General features: G+C 38.7%; 1 protein-coding gene across 7 annotated transcripts in view; it reads right to left on the bottom strand.

The window, feature by feature from the left end:
* Sorcs1 (sortilin related VPS10 domain containing receptor 1) overlaps positions 1–12,032 on the bottom strand; it is a 497,667-nt gene that overhangs the window by 20,306 nt on the left and 465,329 nt on the right. For all 7 annotated transcript variants that reach the window (XM_075974357.1, XM_075974356.1, XM_075974359.1 and 4 more), the window contains exon 24: positions 5,896–5,995. In XM_075974357.1, the coding sequence (XP_075830472.1) occupies positions 5,896–5,995 (100 nt within the window). The remainder of the gene's footprint in view (positions 1–5,895; positions 5,996–12,032) is intronic.

Consider the following 12,032-nt stretch of genomic DNA (forward strand, 5'->3'; position numbering starts at 1 on the left):
GTTATGTATTTATGTACCTGATTATTTGTAAAAGTAAAGTTAGTTGAGCAATTGAAGTTCTCTGGGTGGGTAATAGCAACAATGTAACAACATTAAGAACCCTACTCATAAGAAATCAGTGTGGGTGAGGAAGATGAGGGTAAAGATAGCCATAATCACCAACATCATATAGTGATTTAGAAAACAACAAGTTCAGACATGGAGGTAGTAATGAGGCGAATGCTTCTGTAAAGATGGTATGCACGTGTGGGCATAGAGCTAAGCCTTAAAATACAAATAGATTAAGGAATGTAGAAAGTTGATGAAGTTGGGGGTGGGTGTGCCACCCACTGCGTCCCCCGTGTCTGTGCTCTGTGTGCTGGCACCCAGTTACCGAGCTTCGGGCAAGGGGCTGGAGGTTGAGAGACAGAGCAGAGACAGACTGACACACGCAGCTCCTAACGCTGGTTCAGAAAGCCCAGGACTCATTAATCCCAACATCTCCCCAATTTTTTTATAAAACAGAATTTGTTGCTGCAAAGTGGCATAAGCCCCTACTCAAATATTTCTTTGAGAGCCCAGGCACTATTTTAATTTTCTTTTCCTTTTTGTAGTATGGAATAGCACTTTTGGGGGAAAAGATATTCTTGGTTGTTCTTTCAGAAACTGTGGCCTGATCAACTGCTGGGATGACCACTCCAGTGCTGCCTTGTTGGTTCGGGTACCAGCCATCATACCACTGCCAATTGCCAAAAAGACTAAGCAGACTGATATGACCCTGTATCGAGAGAAACGAGATTCTGGAGAGACAGCTGCAGTGATTGCTGTCATCGTGGTGTCTGCTGCTGCAGCCGTGACTTCAGGACTGGCAACGGCACAAACATTGTTGGTGTTGGACACCGTGAATAAACTGGCGAGACAGGTCAACGATGCTCTCCAGACTCAGAATGCCCTGAGCGTCCACATTAAATTTGGACTTTTGAATTTAAATCAAGAGACTGCCCTATTTTAGAAGCAGGTGGACTTATGGCTAGTACAACAAATGTCTTGTTCACACTTTTATCATTCCATTTGTGTGACATCTGTTAATATTGCTAATGCCTCTTATGTGGTGAAACAACTCAATGGTTACTTGAATAGCTCTTGAAATGTTACAATTAGCACACCAGATTGTAATTGTTTAGCCAAAGGGATGGTTGAATACCATAGCCCAAATGGGAGGCTGGGTCCAGTGGTGATTGGGGACCCTATTGCTGGCAACCAACGCCTGTTGCCATGGGCATTCATTTCTGAATTCTGTGTAAGATCAGACAACCCATGAAAATACAGCATATGGTCACTTAGCAAGTCCTTCTGACCCTGTTGGCCAGTAAGGTTTGGTTGCAAATACTGCACCAACAATGAAGATTCCTCCACAGACGGGCAACTTCTACAGAAGAGGACCCGCCTAGGACAGGGAAGGGGCCTCCCAAAGACAGGTAAGGGTTTACTCTTCTGAAATGACCTAAGACAGGAGGGTCTTCTGTTTTATAAAAAGCGTGGAGATGTTGGGATTAATGAGTCCTGGCCTTCAGTTGCTTTTCCCTCCTAGAACCTTCTAATATAAGTTACTAGAAGCTGTGTCTAGTTAGAGGATCAGAGGATCACCTGTTGACCATTAACTACAGTGTATTTAAGTCTACATGGTGTTAATAAAGAGGGGCTTTCTGAACCAGCATTTGGAGCTGCGTTTGTCAGTCTCTCAGCCTCCAGCCCCTTGCCCGAAACTCAGTAACTGGGTGCCAGCTCACAGAGCGCAGACACAGGGGTGCAGTGTGCGGCATGGGTGGTTGGTATGAACAAAGTCACACTTGGTCCAAATTCCAAATGTTGCTGATTTGTGTACTTTGTTCTAAGTTTCTGGTAGGTTCTAGCCCCTATATGTTGACCAATGTTCTAAAAGCTAAAAGTATTTGTTCAAGCTGTGACCTTGATTCCACCTTCTTAACAACACGTTCTTTACTTCTTCCTGTTCTTACATAATGCCATATCTCTTGTTTCTGCAAAGAGAATTCTAGAAACGTATCTGTCAGATGTGGCTAGACCCTCAAGAGAAATCACAGTTTCCGAAAAGCACAGGAAAGACTATGAACAAAATAAACACTGCACTCAATGTTTAGCTTGGCATAGCTACAGAAATTAATGAATTCCCAAAGAGAGAATACAGGAGGAGATAAGCAAAATCCAGTCTCTAATGACACCCAGATTCCTGCAAATGCTTATCTTATGCTCGCCTGAAAGCAAACAGGGAAGTGAATGTGAAGAGCAAAATAAGGCTATTAAATTCCTGAAAGGAGACAGTTCATTTCCCTGGGAGGATAACCAAACCATGCACTGCCTCTCACCAGCAACGTACTCTGGCTTGAACATCTTAAAAAGGAGGCTGGTGAACATCTGCCGAGCAATTAATGGAGGCAGCAGTGTGCGGTAATGGTCCCTGTGCAAGTTTTCCTAGTCCTGCTTAGGGACATGAAATGCTGCAGACAGTGGTCCTTTACAAGGGGATTTTCCCTTTCTGTAAGGGATACGAGAGGATAAGAAGAGAACAGGAACTAAAATGCCATACAGGCAGCAAACAGTCTTCTTCCCCCACATATGAATATGCTAATTTCAGTTTAGAAATCACGACTGCAAGCTCCACCCTTCATCTAATGCGCCCTGTTTTGCTTGCATGAAAGGAAATTACCCTCTACTCTGGTAGATATGTGGTCCAATGCACTGGTGTTCAAATAGCTGTTTTTATTTTTCTAAATAAGGTAGCAAGAGCTAGGCCAGGATCAATGTCAAGTAAGAAACTGATACTTCTTCATCATAATTATTCAAGTGTCATTCTTGACACACGTTTGTCTGTTCATGCTATTATGAAAGACCATCCCAGAACGTCTGTACCTAGGAATATGGCCAGTTCTATACTCTTAGGTGAACAGACAGCATTTTGAAGTTCACTTATTCTTTTAGTCTTGGTCATTTTCATCCTGTACAGAAACTAATGTTCCACATTAAGTCTACATCAATATAGCTGCTGAGTCATTCGTGACAGAGACTTCATAATGCTGGCAGATAGAGTTTGCAATTGGACTTGAAGAAGACATTAGTGACAAGTCTAAAAGGAAGGAAAGTAAACAGCCACAACGATAGGAAGACAAAGATTTTCTTTCTCATTTAGCTGCCCCAGTTTAAGTGCTTTCCCCTCCTGCCCTGCCTACAGCTGTATCTTTTTCTTGTCTTGGCAATCTTGTTGAGTCATACACATCTTTAATACATTATCTGTCTTTCAAATATGATATTTATGTGGACTTTCAATGACATCTATTCTTTCTGCTAGCTTTTCCTCCCAGAAACATAACTCCTGTTCCCAAACACTCATCTGTGAAGAATTCTAAGCATGAAATGGAGGGAATTCTCAGTTGTCTTCAACTTGGTATTGTTCCTGGTCACTCCAGTGGCATGAATTTCTCATACTTATCAAGGCTGAAGCTCCCATGTGAGCTATGGATCCACATATATCTTAGGATTTCCTTGCTGCATTAGTTTCTCATGGCTAATGCATGGACTATATCAGCCTCAAATATTTAACTACCTATTTTTCAACTTGGTTTTAATTTGAAATTAGTTCTCAAAAAGAGTCCACCCATTGCCTAGATTCTCCTGGCCACCGCTTGAGTGCTGGATTGCTGCGTGTCAAACTTAACCAAAATAATGTGACACATATTAAAGTATAATATGACAGGTGAAATTAAAAGCTGGCACACATAATAACTGAGAGAAAATCTGTGTGAAAAGTATAGGATCAAAACATAGATGGCCTCTAGAATAGAGAAACTGGAGAAATATAGCTAGATTTTTGTTTAGCTTGCCTTGGGCTCTTCCCCTCACTCCAATAGAGTCTTTATGTACATAGAAAAAGAATTTTTTTCTGATCAAGTCACACAACAATGTAATTTATCATTTGCTGAATTCATACAGAAGTCGAATATGCCGTGAGGCAAGCTTTAATTTCCAAGAAATGAAACATATCCCTTAAAATGCAGAATTCTGTATAAAAAGTCAGGTTCTACTGTATTCAGTCTCGAAATTGATAGATACATGAGCAAGTAGCTCTGTGTCCTGTGGGAGAGGATGGTGATATGAATTCTAGGCAAGTTCAGCTAATGAATTAAGTAAATGTCACACGGCTTCTCAAAGACTCTATGGCTTCTTAGAGTTCACTGAAGTACAGAAGGCTCACATGGTGTGTTCTATACTCTACCTCCCTTCCCTCTGTTCCATAAGAATTACATTTACTACTTAGTTTTCGAGATAGTGGGAGAAAAATATTCAGTGACAATATAGTAAACCTGCTTCCAGACATGGGGACCTCCTGGAATCCCCAAGAAAATGAAGGATTGAGATGGAAGCTTCTCCCCTCCATCCTCATTTATTTGCCTTCCTCAGCAACCTTAAGTTTTTTTACCCTTGGTGCTTAGGTCTTTGTAATATCTCATGAGTTCTGTCCTATCCACCCTTCAATATTCTCCCCAAATACCACCTCCTTTATAAAAATATTCAATATCATTTGGAACTAATAGAATTCATCTCTGTCTTTATCTTTTTTAATTGCTTCAATTGTTAATAATACAAAGGAATTAAAAGAAAAACAACAACTTTCCACATGCCACACATTCATCTAAGTATATCATCCAAGTTAAGCTACTTCTCCCACTGACTTACATTCCATGGCCACCTCTATGGTACACAAAATTTAAATCTGTATTTTAGGTGTGCACAGTGAGTTCTAGAAAAATGATAGAAACTATAGATTGGGCTAAAAAAAAGCGAACAAAACAAAAAAAGCTTTTAAAGTTAAATATTAATACACAATGTGTTTACTTTGTACACAAACATGCATACATTTACTTATTGTGAGACCCTCTTAACTGCCTACTACACTATGTCCCTGTCCTATAGCAGACCTCTATGCAATACCAACACCATACTTTCCCACACCAAACCATTTCATTAGTTTTATCACTATACAAACAATTTCCAGTTGGCATCTGTGCCCCATGAAGCACCAGTAAAATACTCTGCCAAAAAAGTAATTCATAAATATTGTTCATTTAATTATTTATTAACCTACACAATAATATATATTTATAAATTCTTAAGAGTGGCCGGGCGATGGTGGCGCACACCTTTAATCCCAGCACTCGGGAGGCAGAGGCAGGAGGATCTCTGTGAGTTCGAGACCAGCCTGGTCTACAGAGCGAGTTCCAGGACAGGCTCCAAAGCCACAGAGAAACCCTGTCTCGAAAAACTAAAAAAAAAAAAAAAAATAAATAAATAAATAAATAAATAAATATAAATTCTTAAGATTACTTATTTCTCATTGAGAGCTCTCTCTGTAGGGAGGAAGACTTCCTTGACTGCTTTTTATAAGTAAAGAGACAGAATATCAAACCTATTTATTTATAAAATTAGGACTAAATGAAGGTTTACTCTATTGCTCCTAAACCTCTTCTTAACCTGTACTCCCATAGCATGGCATATAAAGAAAAAATTCTTTGAGCTATGAATGAATCAAAAATACAGCTTTATAGGGAAATGTGAAAAACATCACTTATGAGATTAATGCTCTTTTTACATGTATATTGAGACAAAGCATGTTATGGCATGAGAGCATGTGCATAGGTGATTTATTGAACTGTTTTCCAGGGACTAAGGGGAAACAATAGCTTGTTCTCTTGCCAAACTGGTACCCCATTAGGGCAGAACAATCAGTTAAGGAGACTCTCAAGAGCTGTGCCCAATTTATAGCTACCATCTCTCCCTGATCACAATGAAAGTGATTTCCATGCAGCACAGTTGCTGGCAAGAACCCCAAACATGGAAACTGACCTGCTGTTAGGTGGGCTGCGTGGACGAGAACTTGGACCCCAGGCTTCAGCTCGAAGTGCACCAAGTTTTGGTTGAGTTTGTGGATTAGAACTTCAGATATCTGAAAGAAGTCTTACAGTTAGTCCTACCAAAGTAGTAATATTGACTATGAATAGCTACACTGAGGAATATGTTGAATATTTATCAACACCTACTAACATTATATGGCAAATGACAAAAAGGGTGGGTCTGTTGTACATAAGACCAAGTAGTAGCTTGGTACAATCCACACATTCTGGGTTTGGCTTACTTTGCTTCCTTCACTTTCTCTAAACCATGGGTAAGCACTTTTTGACTGTTGGATAAATTAACATTGTCAATACCATAATAAACAATACTGTTAAACACAATGCCACCACAGTTTAAGCAACGAGTTAGTTAATCATTGTGTCATGCATATAGGCATTTGCTAAACTATTCCTGACGCTGGTGTATGTTTGGAAGAGATATGGAATTCTAGACCATAGACTGTTAGCCTGAGCAAGGTGTTTGAGTAGAAATTACATGCAGTCAAGTATTACAGATAGGGTAAAAACTTTGTTTGTTTTTTTAGCATAGAAATTTATTATGCCTGATTTATTCATTTTGGGGAACTTTGGAAAGGCTCTGAGGAATAACCATGCTACTTATTTTTATCCGCTATCTTTGCCTTCTTTGTAATACACTATTTTAAGCATCAAGTTCATATTTTATTTAATATTCTATTACGTCTAATTAGCTGGATGCTGACCATTATTTTTATAGTTAAATTCTTCTGCTTTCCCTTTATTTGCTGAGTTTCATCTTCTCTACTAAGTTGCCAAAATGGCACTGTGGAGCCTAAATAGTTAAGCAAGCCCTGATGGTTTAGTTTGGAGTTCATGCTAGAAGTCACTAGTAGACAATGGACCTGCAGAGCCCAGCACATAAACTTCTCTACTGACCAAGAGGAGTGTGAGATTGTTCCCTGAATCCCATGGATAAGCACCTGGGGTCCTTCTCTCAAATGTTGTCATTTGTGAAACCATGAAGAAAAGCAAAGGTGTGATAAAGCCAGGCTGAAAACAATTTGGTCCCTTTTTCATAAGCATGGGATATTTCCCTTAACTGTCCAGGTTTACAGGAAGGACAGGTTTTCAAGTAATTTCATCAAAGTGTTTTCTCTGTAATCTCTGATTACTGCTTATTTAGTGAGGTCTTGATAGAAAATAAATATGGATTTTTAGTAAATGTTTCTCACAAAAGTTTTGACTTTGAAACTTACAAATGCATGTAAACATTAATATACAGATACATGTAAACATCCAAACACAGGCATGCATGGCATATATAGATATATAATGAAAAAAAAACACTCTAGTCAAAACATGAAAGATGTCTCAAAAGCAATTAAGAAACTTACCTGTGCGGAGCGGTGGTGGTGCACGCCTTTAATCCCAGCACTTGGGAGGCAGAGGCAAGCTGATCTCTGTGAGTTCGAGACCAGCCTGGTCTACAAGAGCTAGTTCCAGGACAGGCTCCAAAACCACAGAGAAACTGTCTCGAAAAACCAAAAAAGAAACTTACCTGTTTCCTAAAGACTATTAGAAACATAAAACAGAACTATGCATCAACAGCAGGAGAACTTCTCACAGTGAAGTGAAATTACTTCTTAATACTGAACATGAACATATTCAAGTGAGACATATAAATAATTAAATCAGAAAATATAATTTATCAGAACAACCTACTTTTAATTTATTATCTCTAAGAGAGTCCCTCGTGAAAATAATTAGATGTGTGTTGGTTTCTATCATTGCTTCATTGAATTTGTCTATATCACTTACAAAGCTAAGCCAGGTATGCAAAATTAATCAGGTAAAAAACCTCATTTCATGTTATTTAACTTGCATCAAAAGATATTTGATAAAGAACATAGACTCTATGGAAAATAAATTATGCATAAGAAGTAAAAGTAAATGTAATTTACATTCTATACAGGAATAACCTCAATTAGAACCACGCATTTTGCTATTCAAGTAAATTAGTAGTAAGCAATTTACAAATTTCAACAATACTTTAGAGCTCTTACCAGGTTAATTACAGAAGTACTTATGCTGCATTGTCTTCATTAGATCATGCGATGCTATTTATATATTTAAGTATATGATATATGCATTGAACACTTTATCCTGATAATGCTGCTTATGTCTGTCTATTTTTCCCTATGTTTATGCTGCCATCCCCATGGCACAGGCTCAATGGACATATCCAAGTTTACCTAGTTAATATTTGAGGAGCTGAGACTAGACTTTAGCTTTGTTTTACTCCTAAACCTAGTTCAGTACTACTACAAATAAAACAGGTTTCTTTAACCATTTAATTAAGAGGGAGAGAGGAAGATGTTTAGTTGTATATCTGGGTAAGTGAGTTTAGGAGATAAAAATGGCACAGTGTGTAACTCACTGCACTGCCATTTTAATCCATCTGTAACACACGCACATACACACACAGAGAAACCAATAGTGTCCCCAAAGCCACTGACAATGTAGACAAGAATAGGCATTTCCTAACACTTTGTTCATGAAAGTGTTCATTCCACCAATCTATGCAGATTGTAATATACGAAAGCTTGGACGACAGAAAGAGTAACAAACTGCAGTCTAAAGGAAGCATAGCAAGAGCCCAGATGAGAAGAGCAACACTTGCTTGATAAAAGATTCAAGTGAAATAATATGTGATCACTCAGAGACCAGCCTTGCTGAAGCGAGATGAATTTACTTTCCTCTCTGTCCCGTGAAAAGTGTGCCTCCTAAGTGAATTTCATTTGTAATTCACGGTGCCATTCCTCTTCTGATGCTTCCCCACCCAGTCCCTTTCCTACTGAGTCCAGCCAAACAATCATAGCACAAGAAACAGCCTATTATTCTTGCTATCTGCCTGTTTCATAAAATACACCTATGATTTGGATGAAGTTCACACTTCATGTAAGTTACTATTTGAAAAGGCAATGGGAACTCAATACAGATACTAGAAAAGATGTCACCGAAGAGCCTTACTATAGCAAAAACAGCAATTCAATTCTCTCCCTTATGCTTATCTCAAAAGATGAAGACTGAGTGTAACAATCAGAATCAACAATAGTAACAATGGAAAATTCTCAGGGACTTGAATCAAAATGACACTTTTCCCCTCATGCACAATATCCCACACAGGTGGTTAGATGTTTCCCACCTCATGAGGACAAGACTGTAAAAGTCATTTCAAATGTTTCCATTCATTATAGCACAAGAGAAAAAGAGCTTGCAAGCACTTGACGTCTTCTGGTTGAATGAGGCACATGGAATTCCTTCTTCCCACGCAATTGTCTTAAACAAGTGCCAAGCCTCTGCTCAAAGAGTAGAGAATCATATTGTTGTCCTATGTGCCCCAGTGACAGCAGCATGTCAATATTTGGTCTACATGGCAATTGTCACCATACTAAGAATATATTCAACATTTAGACCACTTTTAATAAAATTATTTGGAGAAAACACGTTCACAGGACTGGAATAAACATGTCAAGCATTGAAACACAAACAGAATGGGACATTTAAGAGAGGAGTCAGTAACTGAGCTATACATTCTGCTCCTCTCCCTTCCTCTCCTCTTCCCTCCTACCTTTCCCCATGGTCACTGTGCTCCTAAGATCCAGGAGATCTTGATTTTTTTCTACTTTCCCTGTACATTAGATTCATGTATGTCTTTTGTAAGGTCTTCATTGTTGTCTAGGTTCTCTGGATTATGAATTGTAGACTGCTTTTTTTTGCTTTATGTCTAAAAGCTACTTATGAGGAAGTATATATATTTGTCTTTCTGGGTCTGGGTTACCTCGCTCAATATGATGCCTTCTAGATCCATCAATTTTCCCACAAATTTCAAGATGACATTATTTGTTTCTGCTGTGTAAACTCCATTGTGTAAATGTACTACATTTTCCTCATCCATTTTTTTTGGTTGAGGGGCATTTAGGTTGTTTCCAGCTTCTGGCTATGAAAAACAATGTGCTATGAACATAGCTGAGCACATGTCCTTAAGGTACAATTGAACATCCTTTGGATATATACCCAAAAGTGGTATTGCTGGGTTTTGAGGTAAGTTGTATTCTAATTTTCTGTGAAATCACCATACTGATTTCCAAAGTGGCTATACCAGTTTGCACTCCCACCGGTAATGGAGAAGTGTTCCCTTTACTTCACATCCTCTCCAGCATAAGTTGTCATCAGTGTTTTTGATCTTGACCATTCTTACAGGTGTGAGATGGACTCTCAGAGTTGTTTTGATTTGCATTTCTCTGATGTCCAAGGATGTCAAGCATTTCTTTAAGTGTCTTTCAGGCATTTTAGATTCCTCTGTTGAGAGTTATTTATGTCTGTACCCCATTTTTTATTGGATTATTTGTTCTTTTGACAGCCAATTTCTTGAGTTCTTTGTATATTTTGGAGTTCAGCCCTCTGTCCGATGTGGGTTTGGTGAAGATCTTTTTCCATTCCGTAGGCTACCAATTTGTCTTGTTTACTGTGTCCTTTGCTTTATAGATGCCTCTCAGTTTCAGAAGGTCTCCTTTATTAATTGCTTCTCTCAGAGACTGTGCTACTGGGGTTATATTTAGGAAGTGGTCTCCTGTGCCAATGCATTAAAGTATACTTCCCACTTTCTTTTCTATGAGGTTCAATGTGGTTGTTTTTATGTTGAGGTCTTTGATTCATTTGGACTTGAGTTTTGTGCATGGTGACAGATATGGATCTATTTTCATTCTTCTACATGTTGACATCCAGTTATGCCAGCACCATTTGTTGAGTATGCTTTCTTTTTCCCATTTTAATCTTTTGCTGTTTTGTCAAAAATCAGGTGTTAGTAGGTGTGTGGATTGATATCTGGGACTTCAATTCAGTTCCACTAGTCCTCCTGTCTGTTTTTATGCCAGGCTGTTTTCAATACAAGACAGTAAATTTTTTAAACAGTCCAAAACAGGTGGCACAAGGCGGAGATGTGAATTCAGGAGAGGCCATATGAAGTCAAGAGGGGGATGTGCGGGGATGGGGAGAGTTGGGATGGGCTGTGGAAAGTCGGAATTTTCAAATAATAAAAATATTACTTAAATAAAGCAACATGTTTAATTGTTTTACTTATTTTATTTGAATGTTTATGTTTTATTAGTCTTCATCACAGAATTTATTCATATTATGCCTTGAGTTCCTTGGACATGTTTATAATTGTCATTTTGAACTGATTACCTAGTACATAATCTAAGTTGCTTCCCTTGGTGTACATTATTGTTGGACTAATGGGACTAATATTTTACTTTGGAGGACAGATATTTTCTTGGTGGTTAGTGTTGTTTCTGTTTTTGTTTTTTGAAACCTGGGTTTCTGAGTTAGAAAATCGGTAGTGTATTTTATTTTGATATGACATCTGCCCCACCTTTGTTGAGTGGGCATTTGAACCTCTATTTGCTGGTACCCCAACTTGTTAGGTTTGGGGTCAACTAGGTGATACATGCTATTTGGTCTTAGGGACACTCAGTGTTGATATCCAAATGGATTCTCTGAAGTGCCCCAGCTTAGCTAGGCTAGTGCAGCTTCTCAGCTCAGGAATGACCCCCCTTCAAGAGAGCTAATAGGTTCTCCCTGAAGATCCTCAGAAATCTAAGGAACGCACATATAATCCTGAATGGCCCTCATGTGGCATGTGCTATGGTCATTGTAGAAATGTGTGGTGCTCTTATACACATTTTTTGAAATTCCCACACAGCAAATACTTTTAAAAAAATAGATTTTGGCAAATTTATTAATGACAAGACTACTCAGGTCCAAAGTAGTAACACTTGCTCATAATGTTGGTCTGGGGAATGTAAACCTTGCTGAATAGAATACTACTCTGGTGACATCTTTAGAGACAATATAGGGTGGGGTGATTTTGCAGAAGATCAGATGATAAAGCCTGGACCTGCAGTCCCGTGAACTGGGAGTTGAGAAGTCCTTGTTTTTAACAGAGCAAGCTTTCCCCTGTCATACAACACAACTACATGGTGAAGAGACAGTGGAACCAAATTCTAAATTCTAGTTGAGGCTTCCTTACTTAGTTCCATTCTTTCTTTG

The sequence above is a fragment of the Microtus pennsylvanicus genome, chromosome 5 (assembly GCF_037038515.1).
Source record: "Microtus pennsylvanicus isolate mMicPen1 chromosome 5, mMicPen1.hap1, whole genome shotgun sequence".
NCBI classification, from domain to species: domain Eukaryota; kingdom Metazoa; phylum Chordata; class Mammalia; order Rodentia; family Cricetidae; genus Microtus; species Microtus pennsylvanicus.